At 38.5% G+C, this 26479-nt stretch overlaps 1 protein-coding gene across 4 annotated transcripts in view; it reads right to left on the bottom strand.

Moving 5' to 3' along the window:
- Nucleotides 1-22006, bottom strand: part of exoc3l4 (exocyst complex component 3-like 4) — a 32896-nt gene extending 10890 nt beyond the window's left edge. The window contains exons 1-10 of one of the 4 annotated variants that reach the window (XM_075448750.1): nucleotides 21745-22006; nucleotides 20241-20512; nucleotides 19191-19304; nucleotides 17704-17943; nucleotides 13244-13862; nucleotides 10793-10910; nucleotides 9434-9559; nucleotides 8719-8819; nucleotides 5752-5850; nucleotides 1189-1312 (exon numbers count right to left, since the gene is read on the bottom strand). In XM_075448750.1, the coding sequence (XP_075304865.1) occupies nucleotides 1189-1312; nucleotides 5752-5850; nucleotides 8719-8819; nucleotides 9434-9559; nucleotides 10793-10910; nucleotides 13244-13862; nucleotides 17704-17943; nucleotides 19191-19304; nucleotides 20241-20478 (1779 nt within the window). In that variant the 5' untranslated portion in view covers nucleotides 20479-20512; nucleotides 21745-22006. Of the gene's footprint in view, nucleotides 1-1188; nucleotides 1313-5751; nucleotides 5851-8718; nucleotides 8820-9433; nucleotides 9560-10792; nucleotides 10911-13243; nucleotides 13863-17703; nucleotides 17944-19190; nucleotides 19305-20240; nucleotides 20657-21744 lie in introns of those variants that run through there. The other 3 variants (XM_075448749.1, XM_075448751.1, XM_075448748.1) reach the window with 3 other exon arrangements.
- Nucleotides 22007-26479: the final 4473 nt, after the last annotated feature.

Raw genomic sequence — 26479 nt, 5'->3', positions numbered from 1 at the left:
AAATAGTCCAGGAGTTTATTATTATCAACACAAGCCTGATAGCTTCTCTGCAGCTAAAGCTGCGCCGACGTCACTTCAGGGAACTTCAAAATAAGATGAGGGTTGATCTACTACTGTAGACAACAAAGTATATGCTATATTCTACATGTTTTTTTTATGAATTTTTATGTTGTAGAGTTGTGAAATTATTTTATCAATGGAGAAATTGAGCAGCCTTGCTTTGTTGTCTACAGTAGTAGATCAACCCTCATCTTACTTTGAAGCTCCCAGCTCTCTGAAGTGACGTCGACGCAGCTTTAGCAGCAGAAAAGCTATTAGGCTTGTGTTGATAATAATAAACTCCTGGACTATTTTCAAACTTCCAAATGCATCGTTTGGTGAGTACAGACCATATTTGTACTACTGTAGAAGTTTGGTGTCATGGCATGTGATTTTAGTGTGGTAATTTTGGAGATACGGACCAGGATCCATTAACCCTTGTACGAAGATATTCCGGATAACTCAGTAACTCAGCTGATGTTCAGCCAATATCGAAAAAACTGTGGGTGGGCTACTTGGCTGGATATCACGGTTCAAATGACCCCAGGTTGAATCTACTCTGGAGTATCACTTTAAGAACGGCTTCTTGACAGCCACCCTTCCATGGAGCCCATTTCTGATGAGGCTTCACCTTCACCTTTTAGATACTGTTCATCTGCTGTAGATAGTTTTTTAGGCCTGCCACTTCTTTTTTTGCCCTCCACTTGAGATATGCCACATTATCAGCTACGTGCTCTTTGGGAATCACCTTGTTGCCAAATATTATTCAATGTGAATGACAGGACTAATGTCAGTGTTATTTTCAGAATTTAGTTGGTGTAGATGCAACTAAAGAAACAGGAACAAATGATGTGTCTTTGTGACAGGCTGCTAATAACAAAATGCCAAAACTCTCAATGTAACTATGGCTCTTTTTTAAGTTGTCTGTTATATATTACACATCTGTCTTCTTTTTATTGCCTTGTTTCAAGAAATTTAAATGGTGTTCTTGACTAGAGCTTCAAGAGGCAAGGATCTCCTTTTCAATTCCTCTTTCAGAAACTATATTGGAAATAGTTGAGCTCTGTGAGGAAATGAACCGATGAAAACCAGAACTGGGTTTTCACCTAATAAAACTGCAATAGTATTTCACACACTGAATTTCCAAACCTCGACATCCTCTATGAACTGCTTCTCCAGGCCTTGCAGTAGTCTCTCAATCAGCCACTTCACTTCTTTTCTGAACCCTTCCACCTCATCTGGACAGCTGCCTTGGTATCCCTCCATGTGCTGCCTGCAGGAGGAAGAAAAAAGGATCGAGTTAAAGCAAGAAAACATCAGTTTGTGAAGCATCTCAGTTAACAACTGCTACGTTAAATGTTTTGAAAATAGGAATCATCATGCATCATTCTAGCATAACAGTGTCACAAATGCCCTCAGTATTGGGTCATGGGTTCTACTTATCATTTCATTTGTTATTCTTCAGTAAAGCATTTCAGATTGATGACAGCTGGAGTCTACAGTGGCTATGTTTCTTATGTATCTTATCTATTATCTACATAATTGCCTGCCATCACAACACATTCTATCTAACTTTCTTGAACAATGAAATGTCTGGACCAATAGTAAATAAAAAGTCATTCGAAATATGTGTAAACCGAAGTGTTCTGTTTTATTTGGACAATCGCAGACCTTCAACTGTTTGCATTGGCACTACTTTCTCCTGACAAAAATGATGAATGATATCTTTAAAATGGAAACTATTCGCATGACTATGGCTGGATAACAATGGAGCTAAAACGGAAGTGTGTGCTTGAATGCAATATGGATTAACTAAGCCTTTGCGAAACAAAACTGACAGGAAATTCCCAGAATGACACAAGAAAGGTCTGATGGGATCTCAGTCCTCCCTTAGAGCTGCACTTTGAATGTAAAATTTAACAACAGAATATTCTACCAGTCTATGCAACAATTCCCAAATAACCAGGTGCAAAAACCAACAAACTCATTTAACTGTGCATCAAATCTGGCTTTCATGGAATCAAAGGATTCAGTCAAAATATGCAAATAAGCCTAAGGGAATTATGGACACAAGTCTGGCAGCAACACAAGTGGTTCAGACTTTTGCTGCAACCAGTGGCACAGGGTACATTTCACTGGCAAGCATAAAATATTGCAGAATGGCACTCAAAGATCCATCAAACAAGAATTAAAAGATGGGAAGTTAAGTACGACATGTGTTTACAAGCTGTGATCATTCAATCAGGCTGTCATTCAGTTCCAGCTGTGCAGCTGGCCTAAACTTTTTTTTAACAGTAAAAAATGGAAATAAAAAATGCAATCTTTCAGCAACATGAAATAAATGTGTAGTGTTTCATTTCATGTGAAGTCAGGTCATTTCAGTTTTACGCCAGTCTAACGCCAGTCTAAAGCTGCATGGAGGCTGAGTGCACTGAGTTCAAAGCACATCTAAAAGTAGAAAGAGGATCATTGTTGACTATTTTTGTGTTGATAACAATATCCAATGTATTTGGGGTGTAACTGTGTTAGACCGTCGCCTCAGAGCAAAAGTTAAATTCCCAGCTGGGGCCTTTCTGTGTGGAGTTTGCATGTTCTCCCCGTGGATGTGTGGTTACTCCGGCTTCCTCACACCATCCAAAAACATGCATGTTAGGTTAATTGATGTCTCTAAATTGTCCCTAGGAGTGAGTGTGAGTGTGTGGTCATTTGTCTCTGTGTGGCCCTGTGACGGGCTGGAGACCTGGCCAGGGTGTACCCTGCCTCTCGCCCAATGACAGCTGGGATAGGCTCCAGCCCCCCGTGACCTTACATTGGATTAAGCGGGTATAGAAAATGGATGGATGTGTTAGTTAGTGATAACCAAGGACTAAGAGAATGAAGCATAGACAGAACTATGTATGCGTGTATGTTTTCTTCCAGTGTGTATGCATCAGTGCACGTGTATGTAAACTGTAAAGTCACAATATCATGGGATCCACACAGTAGAACTGAACACTCTTCACAGTTTCATACTGAAATCCACTCAATTTTCTTCCACTCAGTTTTTCAAAGCATGTTAATTGCAAAAAATCAATAAGACCTGCAAGCAAAAGACACAAATATTCATAAAAAAAACAAGTTTATATTTTTACAACCGAAACAGGAAACAGCTTTGTTTGTTTGTTATTGGCTATCAGTCAGCAAACTTAAAAACTTTTATCATCGAATTCGGATGTAAACTGATGTTCTGTGAGTGCAAGTGCAATGCTTTACCTACTGAATATTCAAACACTTGAAACTACTTAGCACAGCCTTAAAGGGATAGTTCGCCTCTTTTGACATGAAGCTGTGTGATATCCCATATTAGCAATATCATTTATGAACATTTTCTTACCCCCTGCTGCATCCAGCCTCGTTTTGGCGTTGACGACCCTAGTTTGCTAGGGTCCCTAAAATAAAGCGTCTTGCTTCTCAAAACAATATGCGTTCAAAAGAGCATCGCTTGGCGCTATTTTTGCCTCCCTTCATATCAATGCGTTCAGCCACCTGTTACAGTGTTTACTGCTCGGTCTGCACTTCGGTCTGCACGGTTTACACAGCACGCAGTGATACGAAGGTAGAGAGAAATAGCGCCAAGCGATTGTGAGGTCTGACTTTTTCTGGATGGACGATTTTGTGATGCAAATGTATTACTCTTTTGAACGCATATTGTTTTGAGAAGCAAGACGCTTTATTTTCGGGACCCCAGCCAACTAGCCGGACTACCTTCGTCAACGCCAAAACTCGGCTGGAACTCGGCTCACAGGACGCAGCAGGGGGTAAGTCAATGTTCATAAATGATATTGCTAATATGAGATGTCATACAGCTTCATGTCAAAACAGGCAAACTATCCCTTTAAATTAAAAAATATGTGTAGAAATTTCTTTCTTCCTTGTAAAACATTCATTTTAAGACAGTGTCGGTGTTAGTAACATGATTCAACCAGATTCACGTGTTGCTTTAAATGCCAAAGCTAGTAAAACAGAAAGCACACATCAAATCGCTGCAGAAACACCCACAGACAGCTGCAGCAGAAACGCTCGCTGATAAGTATATGTCTAAATGTCTCAGTATAAACAGGCTGAAACCACATCTGCTTTAACTGAGACTGACAGCGGCAGCTAGGAGAATTTCGGAGGTTTAGCAGGAGGCATGCATGCTCTCAGTAGTTTCTCTTTCGTCCCACTTATTAGGCAGCCCTGTTTCTCTCTTGCAGCCCTGATTTCTTGAAATCACGTGTGAGGGCTCTTTCACTGAAATGTAAGAGGTGCACTTAAAGTTGTCTTCACTTCATCAAGAAGTCGTCTTCTGAACAACTCCACGCTTGTAAAAAGTTCTCTGTTCACTCTTGGAAGCTAACCAGTTTAATCTAAATGTACATCCGGTTGGCACAGTGACAGGGAATCTCCCAGCAAGGACATACCATAGAGATAAATCATCCCCACAAAAGCTTACAGCTTCTCATACTTGCCACTGGGCCTTCAACCAGTTGTTCTCTGCATTTGATTTTTATTTTTTTTCCATTAATGACCAAAAACTTATCAAAGCGAAAACTCATGTAATTGTGTTTCCAATTGACCCTGATATATGCCTACTGGGTAACATATCCAAACTAAACCCCAGTCAAAGTACTCTGTAAAGCTGTAAACCCTGCTGGCTTTAAACTAAGTGCCTCTGACTTGCTTTGAAATACATTAATGTATTAATGAATTAATTATGCACATTTCCAGGCCTTAAATTGCTCCAGAGCACCTAGGGGCTGAGATACTACAGTTCATGAATTTGGATTCCAGCCCCACACCTCACCTACTTTTCAGTAACTTGACATTTTTGTGAACTTTTGATGGTGTAGTTGTGGCCTCTTAAATATAACAGCAAGTTCATGTGTATGGCTGTACATATGCAGTGTTCACATAGAGTTTTGATTTTGGGATTTTTGTTTTTTTAGGATACCTTCCGCAACTGTAGGGACTGCCAGAGCACAAAACATTTGACAAATTGTCTTTAAATTTATATTTAAAGGGTTTTTTTCTTTCTTTTTTTCATTTTTTGGTTTGAGTTGTTTTAGCGAAAAATACGCACATCTGGTGAGCCCCACCTGAGTAGCATTTAGCTTTAGCTTGCCCATCAGGAAAGCTTCAATTAGCAAACTGGCAGCTCTGCACTCCAGGTAAGACACTGACGACTCATAAGTGCTTCATAAGACCCCACTTTGAAAAAAAAACTAAACATATATATCACTTTAAGGGACAAGACGACACCTGAATCTTTGTGGATCCCACATTCCAGGAACACCTTGATTCTTTTCACATTTGGTTCAAACACACACTTTGTGTTTAAAATCCCAACAACCTCACTAAACTCACAAAGCTATTTCACACAAGTGCATTTTTATATACAAAACCTCAACATCACTGTGACATCTTAACATGCAATATGAAACACTAAGATGATAACTTGGGAACGGTGGAATAAATGGATGCATACTGTGAGGTAGTAATTCTAATCCCATAAATCCCTCAATTTAAAAAAAACACTTTTTCTGTTCTCCAACTGGCAACAAACAGTTCACCCCACACACATTCTCTGGTGGTGAGAGGGAGACATGAGGCATGCTGCCAGTTTGTGGTTTTGGCAGGGCTTGTTCATTCTGCAGTGCATCATGGGTAGTCTCGGGAAGTCATGTGACTTACTGTAAAACAGTGAAGCTGTTAATATATGTTATCTGATACTCTGTCCAAAGCTGCTGCGGCTTGAGGGCGCTGCAGTGACTCTGGAACTCTGTTTCAAACCTGCAGGAGACAGAAGAGACAGTCAGAGGAGGCACATTTCTCAGGCAGAATTAAAGTTGCCAAAACAATGCAAAATGTCCCACTTTAAGATGGTTACATTTAAGCTCAACTTTTTAAGAGTTGCTTGAGTTGAGTTTATCATCATGCTTGGTGCATAAAGAAGACTTCAAAGAGGTTTAAAATGTCCTCAACTGGTTTGCAGGTCATAACTCTCCAACTCTGTGTCAAAGCATTGCGTCCAAATGGACCCGCATGTACCGTAATAAAGCAGTCTACAAAGAACAGTTTACCAATTAACCTAAAGGGACAGATCAGGGCTATATTTTCTTGAATAATGTCCTCTGTGCAGGTTGTTAAGCCAAATTTACAGTACAATTTACAATGTTTGATGCAGACAAAAAACAAACAAAATAAAAAGCCTTTTCGGAAAATAATCTAATCTGCTGTGAAGCATGGGGGTGGAAATACAGTGCTTTACGATTGTTTCACTGCTTGATGGACTGGACAGCTTGCAGCTCTGATTCAAATATAAATTCTGCATCATATCAAGCAGCGCCTTAAGATACTTCAAGCACATCTTCTTCAAGGGGTAATACTCTGAGACCACATATTTTCTAAAATGACATATTTAATTTCTAAATGTCTGCAAATGTTACTTTTACTTATAGGCACATGTCAAATAAGCCAATGATTTCCGTAGAATACATTTATTTTTCATATTATTATGCAAATCCATTGTGACAAGGTGGTTTATAGGAACTATGATGATAAGCAGAAGAATATATTGTACAGTGCTTTCTTAAAAAGATACAGCATAATAGTGTTAAATTACCACACACTATGCTAACTAATTAGATAAATTGATGATATAACAAACTGTAAACTATGAAAACTATCATTTTGTCTTTTTTTCTTTGCGTTCAGCAAAGTGTAACTGAAACTGAAGCCCTGGTGCAACCATTCATGCTTCCTGCCCGTCTAATAAAGGACCATCTAAAAAAGTATCAGAAATAATCATTTTGAACAAAGAGACAGTATTGCAAAAAGGGAAATAAAGCAAATCACAAGGTAGAACCACATGACTGATCTGGTCTACTTTAACTCGGAATATGAGGTAAAACATGAACGCAATTATGAACTAAGCTGCTGCTTTAATGTTTTTGAGTTGAAACTCAACTCACAGCTGAGAAATGCAAATAAAAATAAAACTCTTGAAAACTGGGCTGAACCACAGCACGAACTTCACTGTCAAATCCTCTGAAAAAAACCAACAACAAAAAAAAAGCGGCTTGAGTAAATGAATGTTCTTATACAATCATACGTTCAGATGTTTGTATACTTTTGGCCTAATTCAAAATTAACTCATTTGTGTTTAAAAAGAGGTTGCAAGTTAACAGCTGTTAATAAATCCTCAACTATATTTTACAGGTAATGAAGATGCAACAGGAGAAGTTCAATTAAAGAAACAACTATATTGTTTTGATCCACTTTGTCATTTCTCATGTTGCCATACCACTGTGTGTGTTTATGCTTTGTTTTCCTGGACCAAACACAGATCTGTCTGCAATTTCATCAGATAAAAACCAAAAGAGGGGAACACGCTCACATGGTCATTTCTGACTCAGATTACAAAACAACAAAAATGTCTCAACTGTGGGATTTTTCAGAAAGGTCAAGATAAAGTTCAGACAGGTTTGTTTTCCTGTGTTTTGTTTTTTCTTCTTATTGATATCTATTCTAAACCTTTATTTGCACAACATATCCCTTTATCTCTTCCTTTTTGGGTCTGCCACTGACATTAGATTTTGGACATCGCCATTCCCCCTCATTGACTGATCTGTCGTAAGACTAAAACAATGGCCGTCCCGGGACCTACGAGCTGTGGGACTGCATTAATATTTTCATAGTTCTTATAACTATTAGACGCAGTTCCTTTTCTTTACATTTTCTTTCCTCGCAGCCCATCGTTGTTTATAGAATTGCATTTACAGGGTCTTTTTCAGCTCCTACATCAGAGGTTTTGAACTTGAAATTGAACTTTTCCTAACTTGAGGGGAAACTGTCTCTGAAGCAGGTGTACGGTGCAGATAATGTAACGAATTGTTGAACAAAACAGGAACCATCCACCAGGGTTCGAACTACGGGGGGACTCGGGGGATCCGAGACACCCTGAAACTGACACGAGACCCCCCGAAAACATGATTTGGGAAATGTTGGGGGGTCTCTAAAATATTGGCAAAATGTGATTTCCCCTGACGAGTCATGATTGCAGACGCGATCCGAGAAAAAAATGGGATCCCCCGAAAATCTCGGCATAGTTCGAACACTGCCCACCACCATGAAGAGAACTTGCTAAAACCAGAAAAATGTTTAGCAAGTTCTTATTAGCTTACACACAACCTAAACAAAACCCAAGGAATGAAGTGACAGTGAAGGTTTAATAAACCCATGGGTTTATTAAACCTATATGCAACAGAGGAATTATGAAGGAGAAATAATGATGGGAATTTCATGGGGTGGTACACAAATAGGCCCATACTGAGTCATATGTAGAATATCGAAAAAAAAAAAATTCTTTGTTGAACAAGCTCAGGCAGACACGTCCAGCAAAAAAATATATATCTTGATGTTTATTTCAAGGCTGCATGGAGGAACATATTCAGCTTTTATAGTGGAACGGACTATCTGTGTCATCCACAGCTTTCTGTTTTGCTTCATAAACAGTGAAAATATTGCCGTCTAAAATGGGTGATCTTGTTTGTTGATGATTCACACCAAACATAAAATGTAATGATGATCATAACATGCGTTGATAGTAATAGATTTATATAAAAGTGTATTGGTTCATATGCCTTTGTGTTAACATACCTCTTGGGGAAGTTTTTCAACTCCTCAAGCAAGGAAGAGATCACTCTCTGTTCCAGTTCAGCATGAAGTCTAAGAGAATGCAGAATGTATCCTTTTACTTTCTGTTGATGGAAACAAATACAGTTAAAAACTGTGGAGAAAAAACAGAAAAACACAACACAAAGCTCCCTGCTGCCATCTCCTGGCTGCGTCCCTATACTACACTACAGCCGATGCTGTTATTTAGACTTCTAACTAACTTCAGCCTGCAGATTAGTTCAATTAAATTAAAGAGACAGGCAGACAAAAAGCAATGCTAAAAGCCACAAAAGAATAAAAAATAAAGAAACGGAATAAAGGCAAGAAAACATAGCAACAAATTATGCTCACAAAGGTAAGCAAAAAAAGAACCTCAACCATATCTCAGAAATCATCTCAGTCAAAACTTAGTTCAGTTTTTATGTAAACTTTAAACTAAACTGTAAACTTTTTCTTGATGTAAAATATCATTTCAGGCTAAATAAAGTAGTGCAGGTGAATTTAGTGGTGTTGACTGGTATTTCCCCATAAAAAAAAAAATGTAAATCATGTTTAGTACATTTGGTCGTAGCATTTTTTTAGCCTAAAGCAGGCTTATGGCAGCATATACAAGAAAAATGTTTAAGGTAATGTTTTTTTTGTACTTCTCACACAAAGCCATTGTAAGATATTTAATCAATAAAGAACAGTGTCCTACAGTCCAGATGTCCATAGGAAGCTCAGACTTGAGAAAGTTGTCATCTTTTTCCGGTTGCTTCGTGTCCCTCCAAATTGACTCATTTTCAAGCTCAATGACTCGGCCCAGTGCAGTCCTCATGTCCTCCTGAAGCACAGAAAGAAGCAGGATGTCAGCACTGTAAAAAACAGTCTTGTTAGCTTCGTCCATGCCTTAAATCAGAGGTCATTCATAACAAAAAACTGTAATATGTCAGTAAACAGTCTTGCATCCAATAAAACACCTCCTTACATCCCCTCGCCTTCCGATCATGTAGGGAAACGTGTGGAGGATGGATGATGTTTGCTTTGCCCAGTCTTTTCTCGAAAGCAAGGAGGGGCAACAGATTTTTCTTTCAATTATATAAAACATAGCTATGAATATTTTTTCTCTAATTTAATGAGGTCTGGGCTTTCCAAGACTTTTAACAGTACTCTAACAGTACTTTGTGTTCATAAATCTATATAAAAAAAAAAAAGACAAATGAACATACTCATTTGTTTCTTTCACATCTGCTGAAACATGGAGTAACTCACACAAGCAAATGCACAATTTACCAAAAAGACAGATCCTACTGGGATCTTCGTTGCCATTGTCTCGTCATGCTGCTCACTTCGATATTCAGGATCCAATTCTGGCTCAAACACATATGGCTGAATCTAATGTGTTTTGTGTTGTGCGTGAAAACGTAGCGTTTCCCCACCTCATCAGTAAAATCTCCAGGAATTCAACCAATGTGAAGAGACCTTAGTCAGTCCTCTTGCTTTCATGGAGAGGATTCCCCTGAGAGAAAGCTCTCCCTCGTTCTGAACTTATTCTAAACTATTTGAAGTTATAAGGTGTGCAAAACAATCTAGATTTACCCAAGATTAAGAATTAAATGATGCCACGTCCATTTAAAGAAAAGATTGTTGCAACATTACTGAAACAAATGAACACCAGTCTCCTTAAAGCAAGCCAAGCAACTAGTTACGTTTGCTGCTTGGGAAGATTCTATTACTCTATGATTAGAAAAGATTGCTCTTTGAGTACTATTTGAACCAGTTTGATGAAAAAAGGAGCAAATGCTTCAAGGAAATCTCTCAGTAAATGTATTATTTCCTAGAAATTCAAAACGGGCTAATCTTTCATTATAAAAAAAAAAAAAGCTTGGTTATTACCAAGTATACTGGTGCAAGATTATTTGGAAATTTTACATTAAATAACATTCAAACGTGTACATACATATTCAATAATGGAATTCAATTCATATGGAACCTGACAGAAACACAGTGGGTTTGAGAATTGATTTAAAAACAACGCGGCGTCTTCAGTGGAGTCTCCAGCACTGAAGCACCTCACCTTTATTCTGCTGCAGTACTTCTCTTTCAGATGCTTAAGGAAGTCCTCCTCGAGCAGCAGATCTGTGCTTTCATCCGTCATGTCTGGCTGCAGGGAGAGACTTCCCATGATCATCTCACTGCCGGGGTGAAACAAGATACCATTCACAACATTTGAGGTTGCTGCTGAGGCCTGCTGGTCCAAAGGCTGGCCTCACACCAGGAGCGTGGAGTGTGCAGAACGTTATGATTTTCATTTCAGCTCCCGTGTTAACAGATTAGTTAACAGCCACATAGGCTGCGTGCAACATACCACAGACATAAAAGATACTGCTTATTGATAATGATAATGAATTACTTTTAGTTTACTTCGATAGTTGCATGTTGCTTCCCTCAAGCTACAGCTGGGAACTACCATGTCTTCACTCTTTGAATCACACAAAATAAGTGTGTTTATGGTGATTACCAAAGCCATAATGTATTCAAAACGATTCTGCAGCCATTTGAGGTGCAAAAGAGGTAGGTGGTGTGGGTACACACATGCAATTACAATGTAGAAGTTCAGCAAAGCACACGCCACATTCCCCGTGTGAAGCCGACATAAAGTCCTCTAAGAATGTCACCTCATGCTGGGACACAGAACAAAATAGGTGACAAGAATGGCTCATTCAGATTTCATCAGACAGTTTGTGATGTTTCATGAAAGGGTCTTAGAACAACACAAAGCAGTTACGAATCCAACCGTGTCTAAGTAAATGCTGCATAATATTGGCCAGATATGGCCCAGAAATGTAAGGAAAGATGATAGTTTCATGAGCATCCAGCCATCAATGTCAGCTCTGTAGAGGGGTACACTTTCATTTGTTTTATGAAAAGGAAAATCTGCTATCGAGTACTCGTCTGTGAAAGTTTTTAATCAACATAATCTGTGACAAATGTGGGCATGACCTGATTTGTGTTTCCATTTTGGCCTCAAGAGAGACTTGAACTTCTTCCTTTTATCAGATCAGCTGTTTATTTTTGGTCTCCCAGATGTTGTTTTAAGCACAGTTTGTTGGTTTACCATGGCCTGATTCGTCAAAAGATGTCAGCAGTGATGCTCGTTTTTACACTGCTTCCTCCTCTCCTGCTCCTCCCCGAGCTGGTGCTGAAGTCCCACATTTGTGTTGACCACTGTCTAAACATGTCTGTATTCCCCATCTTTAAATACATTTTGATGTAGGTGGTCAAGATTCGTTTTACATGTGGTTTTCTCTATATGCTGAAGGCCATATATTGATAATCTATGTATGCAAAAACACAGCATGGAGAGTTTGCTGTGGATTAGCTATCTGAATCCTATTCATATAATATGCAATAATTGCAACTGCTTTGCAGTGTATCTTGTTGAGATTACTCGCTGATGGCACTACATAATTCCTTCTTGGTTCCAGATCTCTTCTTTGGACAACAGTAGTGAAATGAATACTTTCAGTTTCTGTTGAAGAAGGAAGAAAGCCTCATTCTAAAGCCCACTTATGCCTATGCTAATAGTTTGAGTTTAATTTGATTCACAAATTATTTTTGAGAGAAAGTGTATTAGATTTATTTTTAATATATGGTGATTGTTATTCTTCATCTAACTCTACCATCTCTTATTTTGATAACTTTATGCTTCAACAGATAGTTGAAGCATAGTTGCAGATAATTCACACGAAGCATGCAAATAGGACTGAACAATGGTATTGAATTGGTATTGGAATCCTACACAGTTATGTGTTGTACACTAGAGGGCTGCATGGGGACTGGGACCTCGTTGGTTCCAATGCAATTCTCGTAAGAGGAAGCAGTAACATTTAGAAATCCTGCACGAGTGGGCAGGGGCCGGATTAGGAAATATGCACAGGGCTCTACTGTGAACACTGAACTCATTTTAGCTGAAATTGTGGCTACTAGGTTCGGACAATAACATCCAAACACAGCAATTCTTCTAGATATTGACATCAATGACGCAATGAAAGGAACAACACTGCAACACTTTTGGTTTCTTGGGAGGATGGCCTGATTCATTCAGCCATGGAAGTATTATCTTGCCCATGTACCAAAAAAAACTTCATTTGGGACTCCCCCAGAAACCAAAAGTAAACTAAGAACATGAAAAACACCTATACTTTGTATTTAAATTTTGATGAGTGAAATCCAGACTCAGGTCTACACTTCCTGACGTTCAACCACATGGCATGGAGTTACAACATTAAACCATTTGAAATCCTCTGTGGAGTCAGTGTTATAAATTGAAAGAAGGTATCCTGCATGGTGAATTTACACTGGAATTGTGTTGGCGATTTCCCTTTGGGATGCCTCTACAAATTGCCCAAACATAAGTAAAACAGTTAATCTCTCATCTTCAACATTTGTGTAGAGAACAGTAATGTTCCTGAAAAACACTCCCTAGATACATAATGGTAAATAAGACATGCCCACACCCACTGACCTTTTATACTTGTTGAGGATCCAGTCCAGAAGCTGGTAAAGATCCTTCAGTTCCGTCGCCTGCTGCTCCAGCTTCTTCAAATGCAGCCCGACGACTCTGTGGTAACTCTTCACATAGGTGCTGAAGACTTTAAAGCTGGGCGGGTAGGACCATCGCAGGTCCCTCTTCACTGTTTCCAAATCTTCCACGATGGCTTTACCCAGCAGACCCAGGTGAACAGCCAACCAGGAAGCGTTCTGCTCCTTGTGATCCAGGTGAACACTCTTCACTTTCGCCTCCACACCCTGGCGCACGGCCTCTTTCCAGGCATTCATCCAGCTGTCTGAAAGCCCTCCTGGTTCCTTAGCTCTCTTTTCCTCCTCCTGGATGATACGGGCCACATGAACCAGCAGCCCCTTGTTTCTAGCAGGAAATGAATTTGAGTCACGAACTATGGAGCTGATTTTGTTCATAAGGTCTCTATAGAGAAGGTTGAGGTCTTTTTCTTTTGTGCACAGCTCCACTGGACAATCCTTGACAGACTGTTCCTGGTCCTGCTGAAACTCCAGCCGCAGGGCAAGCAGGTTCATGTGAGCCTCCTCCAGTACCTCATTAACTATCAGCTTGTTGATCTCCATCACTGAGGGTAAACAAAGCACATGGGGAATTTCTCTAAATGCTTGATAAACCAGCAGTGTCAATCCAACATCAGTCCATCTTTACATATACTTCCTGCGTGTCAAAGCATTTCATTTTAAATTTGACTGTTGTATTAAACGTTTTGAAGGATTTCAGGCCAAAATACAATTCTGATCAGCTGCTCAGATATATACAGTTCAGAGTTAAAACTAAAAATGGAAGAGGAATTCCCTTTTTTCCCACAGCATCTTTTCACGTTAAATAAAATTACGATTTTTTTAAACTGTTATTTTGCTCTGAACTGCGATTTTTATTCTCCTAATTTGAACTTTTTACAATACATTTTAAAGGTATCTTTTATATTGTTCTACATAAACATATTTCTAATTGTGCACGAGAGGTCTCCCCATTAAGAATGCTGAGCTGTGGTGACGCTCCAGTAAAAGAGAGCATGCTCCATCCAACTCCAAAATGTCAAAACAACAGAAAGCCAAACACAACAGACGGATAAGAAGTACCAAAGAGAAGTAAAAAAGGGCTGCCAGGAAAGATTTGTTGGCCAAAGAACCAGCTGAGCTGGCTCCAAGGAGGATCTTTGCAGTAACTCATCTAAAGAGAAGGATGTAAAAGATATTCTGAAGAGCCCCGATCTCTCCTGCACATCAGTGCTGTTTTGACTGTGCACAAACTTTACTTGATGCAAACCAGTATGGAGATATGTGCAATGTCTTTTCCTCATTGTGCAAAGCAGTGAAAGTATGCGTATATGCATATTTTTATTTTTGCTGCTTCTGACATCAAGCTAAGGAAATATCCTTCTTAAACATAGACTTTAGTAGGGAACCATTAGGCTATATACCACTTAACTTGAATCAAACATTTGCTCGTTGAAGTAAAAGTGGCAATTTGTTTCAGATTGTTTGTATCTGGTGATCTAATGGGTTATGTATTCATAAAACAGAGATTTCTCATAGTCTTGACTTGGAACAGTTGCAATCTTGGCGTCTATATCCGTGTACTATCTTTGTTCCGAACTCATACTGTCCCCCATCTTGCCAACTCGCCTTTGTTGTCTTGTCTTGTCCATGTACTGGTTGTCATCTCCATCATCAGTTTTCACTATTAGTGACTGCATTCAATTTGATTTTTTTTCCGTTTATAAGTTGATAAGTGCTCACAATCTCACAAGAAAGACTATTTATTTTTGTGTCAGGTGGCCATGACCCATGGTTGACCAACGATCTCATGAAAAACTGTGTTTTGTCAGCTTCATCATTGATTCTGAGAGAAGGAGCAGAGAGGTCCATCTCCTCCGGCAGGACAGCGGTGTGGCCCAAAAGGTGTGGTGCTGCAGATATGGAACTGGCAGAACCAAGGTAAAACTCAATCGAGCAAGAGACACACCATTTCCAGGAAAGAACCACTTCAACCCGGTGTGCATTTGCCTAAATGCAAACCAAGAATTTGAGACAAACTGGTTTCACCACAAAATCACACACGGCAGAAAATGCCTTTTCAAGGCAACGCTGTCTGGCCCGTGATTTGAACTGACGTGAGAATTTCTTTTGGTTCATTTTATTGAATATTCATTAAGTACCTTGTTCTTTGATCAGGTAATCTTAAAGTTAATTTCCAGAGTAATATCACATCCATTTCTTTTCTCTGAGCCTTCATTCACCCTTTTAGATATTTTCCTGTTCATCACATAACCCACTTCAGAAATAGTTTACACGTCTTTCATTGATTTTAGATGGACTGTTTATGTTGTCTGTCTTTAGTTAGTTAAAAAATGTTTATGTTTAATAAGCATCTCGTGTAGGGTGTTTTTTTCATTGCAGTAATTCAAATTTAAAAATACATTTATCAAAGAAATAAGCCCCTTATAAATCAATAAATTAATCAAAGTTATCAATGAATTCATTTATAAGGGGCTAATGTAATATATCAATGTATTTTCTATATTTAAAAGCAGGTTTTTTTTTTAAACTAAAGGTTTTCTATAATTAATAATAGTATTATTTAATTAAGTTTTCCTACACCTAATAATGTTCTTATATTAACTGTAGAGGACAAATGACAGCAGAGAACTTTGATTCGTCTACATCTAACATCTAACTCTTAAGATCAGAGACCATCTTTTTTTTTAGTAGTTAAGTCAGGGACTCTCCATGGTGAACATTTTGTCTGCATATAAAGTATTTACACCAGGAACATGATTCCTATCACTAGATTCTCTAGTTGCATAAACAGAGAAAAGGTGAGCTACATGTACAGACAGATTCGGGGTTTGGGAACACTATGAAGCACCGGTGCTGCTTTGAATATGTGCTTGTGACTAGAAGTGACAAAATAGAAAAAAATTATAATTTCAAGTCATTTTGCTTGATCGCGGTGATCTCGCAACCCTTGTCTTGATTTGAAGATAAACTGGTTTCGTCATTCTATATTTAGAAAGATAATGGAAAACAGTGATGTCAGTGGCCAATCTTCACAGCAGTGGGCGTTCCAACAAGTTCATCCCACGGTCAGATGATGCAGTGCTCAGAAGAAAGTGCAAAAAAGCCAAAAGCTACATCTCAGACTCTACAGGTCTCGGATGGTTTGGTGCTCAGAGTAACAGCAAAAATATGTTAAATGTTAAAGTTGATGACAGCAGAATTAGAAAAAGACTGCTCAAATCTCATATTTAATAAACTGCACAAAGCACAATAAGCTCTGGAATAATATATTTTGAACAGATGAAACCATAGTGGAGATGTTTGACCATAATACACAGCACTATGTTTGGCCGAAACCAAACACAGCATATAGGAACACACACCTCACACCAACTGTTAAACATGGGGGTGGAGGGCTGATGATTCCGGCTTGTTTTCCAGCCATGGGGCCTGGACGCCTTTCAGTCATCGAGTCGACCATGAACTACTCTGTATACCGAAGTATGCTAGCATCAAATGTTCTGACAGCTACAGCATGGGTCACTGAGTCATGCAACATGACAACAATCCAAAACAAAGCAGCCAATCTACTAGAGAATGGCTGAAGAAGAAAATAATTAAGGTGCTGCAATGATCAAGTAAAAGTCCTGACCATAACGTGACTGAAATGCTGCTGTGGGACCTTAAGAGAGCTGTGTATAAACAAATGGATGCAAACTTCAGTTAACTAAGACAACATTGTAAAGAACAGTGAAAATAGAGAATAGGATTACTTTTGCTGCTGAAGGTGGTTCTACAACACTGCAGAACCACAGTGTACTTAGCTTTGTGCACACTGCTTTTGCACGTGACATTCTGTACAATATATTATACAATTTAATATGTCATTTGTTGTTGTTCATCCGAGGCTATATTTGCCTAATTGTATTATTTCAGAAGGACTAGATGTTTTTTTGTTTTTTGTTTTTTATCATTACTCTATGTTCTAATATGTTGAAACTTGAAAATATTAAATAGATAACTTTTCACATTTAATTTTTTCTTGGATTTGGCATGTCTTAATTTAAACAATTACTCACAGCAAAAATCGCACATTTTCTACTATTTAACCCACTGTGGGCATTATTCACTGTAGATATTTTGAGCGGTCAGAGTTAAAAGTATAGATGTAGTGAATCAAAGTTCCTTTTCGTGTCCCTATAAACTCAAAGTATTTTTGTGTTCTCAGTATATGAGGATGTACAGGTTACATGTACCGATATGTTGGTTGCCAGTGCATTAACGATGCCAGTGAATAATCAGAGCCCTTCGTACTCGTTTGCTGCAGGGATTTGGGAAAAAGGGGGACATTACAGAACCAACCAATGGAAAAATAAGGAATAAATCATATGAAGGGGTTTGTACCTGACAGTGGTGTGTGAGGTATTTCTGGCAGCGTGTACAACTCATCGATCTCCTCAAACACATCCATCTCCCCATCCTCCTCTTCCGCCGCCATCTCCGCCGAGCTTTTAGCGTCAGTTATAGGAGGCATCGCTCTGCCTCTTTTATCATTGTCATCCCTCCTCTGGGGAAATCTCAGGCTCCTACGAATGGACTCTCCTTTTTTGATGAGTGAGTCACTAAACCTAGAAAAGTTAGGATCTGAGAATGGAAAGCACAAACAAAAGCCAGCAGTTCATTCTGCTGTCAGCTGTCAAAGAATAGACGACAGGTTGTTTAGAGTCTACTGTTATTTACTCGATCACTGTAAAGAATATTTGATTTAAACTTTCATGATGCCACAATATTAAATAAGATGACCGATAATAGGTGCTTTTCAAAGTGGACATTTTGAGTTTTTACAATTCATTAACATTAATTACTACTGGTTTTGCACCATCTATATGTGCCTTGGTAAGCCATGTTGATTACCTTGCAATACTGGATCACAGGATATGTGAGAAAAACTTAATGCTTAATGAAAAGTGTGTCTATTAGTAAAACATTCTAGCGTATTCATCCTGGAAAATAAATATGAACACAATTTGGATTGTTTGGATAAACCAAGACATTGTCACATTCTTAAGGAAAGAGGGGTAGGAAGTTCCTCATAGTCTGAGTTTGCAAAGAAAATTCGAGATTGATTAATGAGAAATAAAAACACTATACTACTCTGTTTTCATATAGCGTTCACAACTGGAGTCTCTGCTTACTAAACACCTCACAATCATGACATTTTTTTTTTTAGTCTGTTTGTGGGTGAGGTTTGATTCAACAAAAGCTTAAGTATAACAGTGTGTGGAAAGTACCACAACGGGAGCAAAGGAAGGCAAAGAGCAACTCTCCCTCCCTCTACCTGCCCCGCTGCTGCTGTCAGTCCTGTCTTTCTCCGCTGATTTTACCCTTAATTAATACAACACAATGAAAACTTTGTTAACAAGTGAAGGGACTCTGTCCTCAGAAACCAAGAGAACACTGAGATGGCATTTAATTTGAAACAGGAGTACTGACCTAAAAAATGTCTCACGATCAAGCACCCCCTGTGTTTCATGCAGGCTGAGACAATTGCACAAATTAGTCTGAAATCTTTCTGTTAACTTTCAGTTTCCAAGGGTTGTGACAGGACTCAATGTCAACCAACAAGCAAACAGAGCATTTGACTTTTTGCCAAGGAAAATAAAACATGAGCCTTCACATTCTGTTCAAAACACCTTTGAGATGAGTTGAAACATGTCTTATCACCCAAGCTTAAGCTTATGACTCATCAGTGATGAGGCTCACTTAGAACTAAACGGGAACAAATCTAAGCAAAAAAAAAACACATAAACAGGACAATACTCTAATGTAGATAGAAGTTTAATATAAGCAGCCAAGAGGCTTACTGGTCCTCTATGACATGACCGCTTTACCTGTATTTGAACGAGTCAGCCGTTTGTCTTTCTGTGGATTCGGATCTTCCTTTTTCTGGAAGAAGCCCAAAATCTTCTTCTGAGGAGAGGTGGCTGGTGAGCTGGCACTCAAACCTGGTAGAGAGGTAGACATAGAGGCTAATAACAGCACAACTGTCTGTAAACATTTCTCTGTGTCTGGTAGAAAGAAAACGCCAGTCTTAACAGGGAAATAGTTTCAGTTTCTAAAGACTCACATTTGCATTCGTGTGTGTTCTGGTGACTTCAAGGGGTTTTGTCCTTATGGTGAGCTAACATACAAACTGAGGAATGTAGAGATTAACTCGTGTTGAAAACAGAGGAAGCTGCTTCAGCAGAGTCCCACAATGTAAAAGTATAAGACATCAGCAGAGTTTTGTGGACAGTGCCTACCCAGTTTTGCTGACAGTCAAAAAAAATGACAAGAAACCACCAGATTTGCAGTTGTTTACAAGCTCTTATTTGCAGACCGAGCAGTCCCCTGCTTCCGAGCAGCAAACAGCGTAACAGGCGCGGCTGTCGGCAGGTGGCAGCACGCAGTGATACAAAGGGAGAGAAAATAGCGCCAAGCGATTGTGAGGTTTTACTTGTTCCTGGAGAACGATTTTTTGATGCAAATGTATTACTCTTTTGAACGCATATTGTTTTGAGAAGCAAAACGCTTTATTTTTTAAACCCCAGCCAACTAGCCGGACTACTTTCATCAACGCCAAAACGAGGCTGGAACTCTGCTCACAGGACGCAGCAGGGGGTAAGAAGATGTTCATAAACGATATTGCTAGTATGGGATGTCATACAGCTTCATGTCAAAAGAGGCAAACTATCCCTTTAAGGGCTTCTTTCAGTGGGTTAAAAGTTCAATAAAATGTCATCACCTGTGCCGTTGGAGTGGAAAAATTAGAATTTTCAGCCATTAGTGCCAAATACAGCTACCGGTAATCCCACTCCACTGACCTTGAGAGGCCATGTTACTGTACTTGCCTACAACTTCCATTTCACGGCAGATTTCACAATGGCTGTCATGATACTCACTGGGAGACGGTGGTGGATGAGAAGAGGCAGACCCTATTTCGCTGCCAGTTGTGCCTTCATTGAATTTGACCTTGGAATTCTTGGGTGACAGAGGACTTTGCTTCGTAGCCATCTTCATGCTCTTTCTGAATTTCTTCATTATGTCTAGGTTCTCCTTTACGGCTCCTTCGGTCGCCATCTTTCCATTGCTCTGGAGGGACACCCTGTCCTCGTCTGGGTTTTCACTGACCTTGTCCATTATTTGATTAAATAACTTCCAACTGTAATGAAAACTAAATAAATAAATAAATACACATAAAAACCGAACATGAAACTCTAAAGAGGAAAAGTCTGCCTCCACTCTGCTCGACAGGAGTATGTGAAACACTAAAGTGGTGTTTATGGTCCTTGTTTATGGTCCACAGTCAGGGACATGTGTACCAGTTTTGTTTACAGATAACACAAGATCCAGTCTGTGAAGCTCTGATAAGAAACCCGAGAAAAACTGTGAATCTGTTGCAACAGCAACCAAAAGCTGCACTTAAAGACTCAAGGGTGTTGTCCTCCTTATTTTGAACATCCTTCTCTGTTCCCTTCTACTGTAGTCCAGGTGGATTTCTAACTGAAAACCTTTTATTGTCCACTGACTCTCAGCTTTTATCTGGATCATATTGCAAGAGCAGAGAGAAAATGCTATAAATCAACTTCAATCATTATAAAACCATAATAGAGTCATAATAAAACATTGATGGGATTTTAGACATCATTTCTACACGATCTTGAAAGGCAAAGTTAGAAGTTGCTTTACATGGTTTTGACCTTTGGAATGAATCCCTCTCATATATTATTAAACTGTTTCTACATGTAGTTTTATTAGCTTTGCAACAACTGATCAATTATTTGAATTGTCAGTCAAATAAAAATCAATAATCAAGGGGTTTTTATGTTCATTTTTATGTTTTTAAACATAAATGCCTCATAGTTTCTGTTTCTAACCTTACAATTGAAAGAATAAGATGTTTTGTCAAGAATAATCAAATTAAACTTTAAACAGAGCAAAACTATCAAAGCCAGTAGTGCCTTTGTTATCATCAACTGTAAACATCACAGATAAATTTATGAACTGATTGCCAAGGGGTAAGACTGAATATGAATGAATATGAAAGTAGCTTTACTCAGTGAAATATGATTTATGAAGCTAAGTACAGCACTGAAACAGTTCCTCAACTTTCTCTCAACAATGTAAATGCAGACAAAACATTTTAGACTTTGGTCAAATATATCAAACATTATACAGCATCATTAAAGAGTTCAGAAGATTTAAGAAGTTGCCTGCCTGCTGATAACGACGTCTGACAGTTTGTCAGGACTGTCACTCAGAAACCAAAAATTATTATATATCACATCATATTTGTATGAAAGAGCTCTCTGTGAGCACTCGCTTTGATTTCTAAGACAAATGTATATACTGTACATTGAAACTGTACACTAACTGAGCGACAAAACAGAAAAAGCGCCGCCTTACCTGTAAATGACAACTCAGGTGAAAACATTAGGGGGAAAACACTCCACCAGTTTCCCTTTTAACTCACCAGCACAAACTAAACTTTCACTTTCTTTAGCTCGTCAAGCGGGTTTATAAAACGCAAACGTGCGCCATGTTGTAAGTGCGCCCGGGAAGGTGAAGATAAACAGAAAGGGTTAAAAGAAAGAAGGAAAGAAAGAAAGAAAGGGGGGCGGGAGGAAGTAGCCACCTACTCAAGGTACGGAGATGACAGATCCCCGTGCTCTTTCGGTGGTTATTCGTGTGCGAAAGGTCAGTTAATTATTGAACAGACTCCAACTGAACAGGAAGTGTCGGGCACATACAAACTCTACCTGTAACTCTGAAAGGAGGTTTTACTTCTTTATGAAGCAGGATGTTTTCATTTATTTTTTTCATCTGGAATGTGACATTAAAGAATCCCAACCTGCAGCCTTAAGAGCCAGTTTAAACTGTCGATTCAACTCATAAATCCACAAATGTAATGATTTATCAGCGCAACAACAAGCTCTCCAGACTTTGTACTTGAAGTACAAGTAAATTAGCCGAAAGTGAAATATTTCCTTTCAGGTCCAACATCAACATCAACAAGAGCTGGCTCTGGAGCTGACTGTGTAGTTCCTTTCAGAAAGAGTGCCTTTACTCAAACCACGTTTTCTGTTCGTGCTTCTCACACTTGGAATTCAAAACCACACACAATACGTGAACTCCCGACTCTGACCTCTTTTACCGGGCGGACATCTTAAAGCACTGTTGTCACAATCCTGCCTAAACATGTATATTGTGTGGTTATGTGTTTTATGATCCACTAAACTCTTCATTGTTCTTGCTTTTCTTTTTTCTTTTCTGTCCTATTGTGTTTTCTCTCTCTGTAATTATTCCCTCTTTTCACTCTGGCCATGAAGGCTAACTATTCTAATTGTTGTTAGTGTTGTTTTATTGATTTTACTCATGTTGTTGACATCATTCTGCCGAAGGGACTAAAGATGGAAATTAGCCATTGGCTATATAATCTTGCATATTTACATGTATATGTGCATTAATATGTATTGTCCCTGCTTTAAATAAATAAATTCAAACTCAAACAGTTCTACATAAACCCGTCTTAAGACCCATTTTTATTCCCTGGCTTTTAACCCAGCATGAGACTCTGTTTCTAGTATTGTTTTATTGTTTTTATTATTTTAATATTGTTGTTGTTTATTGTTGTTTTTACATTGTTCTTGTGTTTTACGCCTTGTTTTATTTTGTGTTGTACAGCACTTTGTTTTAGCTACGGCTGTGTTAAAAGGCTATATAATAAAGTTGTTGATGATGATGATGATAAGAAAAAGAACAGACGTAGCCTTTTTGACAGCAAGTATTTCAACAACTGCTTCCTAGTTTGTTTGTTTTTTTGCCACATCAGGTTATTTAAGTTTGTGGGCGTTAGTAGGCCACTGCATTTAATCCATCAAAGTGGCAGAAATATTGTAGGGTAACTTTTTAATCCACAACAGTACTTTATCAGACATACTCACAGCTAAATTAAGATATCAACATTAATAAAGTAAATCTTTAGTCCCCATGTTTAATTGCAGATGTGTATGTGGATGTTCTCTGTAAAGTTTCTTTTAAATAGAACCATAAAGTCATAAAATATCAATTGATTAGCTATATTTTATATTTCTTTTTGTTCCCTTTGTCATCTCTTGACCCCTCAGTCATATGTTGGACATCTTAGAAGGGCCCAGGCCCCTCAATTGGGAACCACTGGGTTTAAGTTTTACTTAAAGTTGGAAAACTCACTCCTTCTCAAGCAGCTATGATGAAACTAAAGACTGAACACTGAGGTAAGAATTCCATTTGGCTGCGTTTATCTGCATGTTCCAAGAATAGCAAACATATTTAAAGAAAAACTGAGCATTTAGAAGACTAAAGGATGGTACAGGTGTTATACTACACCTAATTACATTTAACAGGTATTCTTAATAAAGTGGTCTTTGATTGCATGTCTGTATAGATATTTATTTTTGGGAGAAGAAAGTTCAGTATTACTGTGTTAAAGGTTGAACAGGAATTCAACTCGAGCACAATTTTCTCAGAATTCTTTGGTACAGAGGCTGGAAGGAAATTACTTTCAACTGCTGCAGTTTTGGTAACAAGGCTGAAAAATGTCACGCAGCTTTTAGTATTCGATAAGGTTTCGTAAATCAAGAAAATAGATATATCCTCAACATTGGTTTCCAGCCAATGTGTCTTGTATCTGTGAGACTTTGAGTTTCTTCCCTCCTCCAATTGCTTCAAAGAGACCCAAAAAAGGGGGAAGGCAACTTTAGCATCGTTGAGTTTCAAGCATTATGCAAGAAAAAATTGAAGAGCAAAATAAAAAATATTCAGACCCAGAAGTTGATTACCACTGATCCAGTTCATAAAGAGTTGCATTCAGTCCTGAAATAAAACCCTCACTGGTTAACCCAGAAATGTAGCAAGGTTTTACTGAGAGTAACATGATTTCAGGCCATGTCATGTCACCCACTGCCACTGGATGGCAATATGGCCTATATTTGCTTTAGCTCCAAAATGACAGGTGTTCAGTTTCAGTCCTTATTTTTCCTGTAGGATGGAGAACTTATGTTAAGCTCTGAATGTGATCATTTTGCATTTGTTGCCATCTTCTTTTTGACCCAATTTGACATCAGCATGAGAAGTCATGGAGACAGGATCAGAGATTAACATTTCTGGTCCTGTTGAGTGACATCATGACTTAACAGCTTCGTCTTGTCTGTGTGTGCGCAAGTATGCTTATGTTTGTGCATGGAGTAGTGAGTGAGCAGAGTATGGAATTGACACAATAACTGACTCTGTATCCACAATGCTAAGAATAATTTAACAGAAGCTATCCTGTTCTATCCACCCACAACCATATTTTCATTGAAATATCCTTTATATCAATTCAAACTCAATCAGTCGAAAGGCAGAAAGACACCATCTTTAAATAAAGCAGGACTTAAATTTCCTCTGTCCATTATCCTTTAGCTTAATCTGAAGTCTGAGGAAAAATGTTCTCAAGAGAAAAGTATCCTCTATATATAGTATGAAAAAATATTTTAAAACGGATGTCTGCGTGTGTGTGTGTTTGTAAGTATATAAACAAAACAACACATATGATATATGAGTTAAAGTCTTGTTCCCTTTACAAAAACCATGTAAGACATAAATATTTTCAGATGTATCAGATTACATTTCATATGTCAGTTCATTCCTTTAGTCATGGAACACGTTTGTTGGTGATAATTGTTACATTACATTTACAGATATATAGAGTAACTGAAAATAAAATAAATTATATTCAGAATTACAGAAACATGTGCCACGATCATGTCAACGTATCCTTTTTTATTTTGCTTTATTCTATTTATGGTCCCCGAGCAGCTGGAGCCTATCCCAGCTGTCATAGGGCAAAAAGGAGGGGTATACCCTGGTTTATTGAGGAAGTCTTTACAAATCCAACACAAAAGTCTCAGCTGGACCTTTGCTTCTCAATAGATTTAGTTTTCTAGAGACACTGACTGAGACAGTCCATTCACATATTTACTCTGATACTTCTGTCCTACAATTGCAAATGTTATCTTTACTCTCTAACTCCTTTATTCTGATGATGGTACAGTGAAGATGGTACGGCTGGTTCTGCCTGCAGTCCGGGCTTTTCTATGCGGCTGCTTAATTCAGCAGCAGCTCAGCAACACAATGGCTTCTATTAAGCATGAGCATTAGATTGGTGTTGCATAATGAATAGGGAGCTGTGGCGAGAGAGGAGCCTGTGTCTGCAAGACCAGATGTTCACAGGCAAAGACTGTCGCAGGTTAGACAGTAATCCAGCCTAATAAAAGCCTCAATGTCAGACTGACGAAATGTAACTGAGATTATTTGATAGTGTTTGGGGTGTATTGTATATTGGAGAGAAAAAAATATCCTTTACATCCCTGAGATATTTACTCTGATATCCTTTCATTCAAATGTACTTGTGTTTATTCAGTTGATTAGCATTTTGTTACCAAAGCAACAACTGCATCTGGCAGATAGTTGTAGCCAGGTAGCCAAAGGTTTACATGTCTTGCTGTTAGTGTTGAAGTTGATGTTTCACAATGTTAACCTATAAGGTTTTCAGTTTGGACAATTACTGTAGATAAGGTGAGTTGAGAGAGCAAGAGGCTCATACATCAAGATAATCCTATTAATTTGCATGTGTAGTGTTATTCAACTAGGGCCATATATAGAGAGAATTTGTCATCATCGTGATATCAGCAGGTCAAGTCTTCTTGAACAACAATAGATAGTAGAAAATAGACCTTTCTCTCAGCAGATATTTTGACTTAAAATAGGATGACAAGAACAGGTGTATTTGTGTGTGCTGCATTCCACTTCCAGGAAGCATGTTCTAATCTACGTCGAACAGACGCAGAAGTGGAACTAAAGCCCTCATTATTCCACCTGAACGTAATACCATTTACCTTAACAAATGAACCTCTGATGAGAGGTGAAAGAAGTTCAGTTGCTCTTATTCAAGCTCTCAGGATTAACACCGTTCACTGAAGTATATTTCTTGATATATTATAAGTCATATCATCATTGCAGTTTTCAACGCTAATTTTTTTTTTCTAATATTCAACTTTACAGTTGATGTCACTCCACTTTTTTCTCTCTGAGCACGACATCTAGTCAACTGGTGGGTTTT

Source organism: Odontesthes bonariensis, chromosome 17 (assembly GCF_027942865.1).
Source record: "Odontesthes bonariensis isolate fOdoBon6 chromosome 17, fOdoBon6.hap1, whole genome shotgun sequence".
Taxonomy (NCBI): domain Eukaryota; kingdom Metazoa; phylum Chordata; class Actinopteri; order Atheriniformes; family Atherinopsidae; genus Odontesthes; species Odontesthes bonariensis.
The sequence above is the reverse complement of the archived record's forward strand: the minus strand, read 5'-3'. Positions and strand labels throughout refer to the sequence as shown.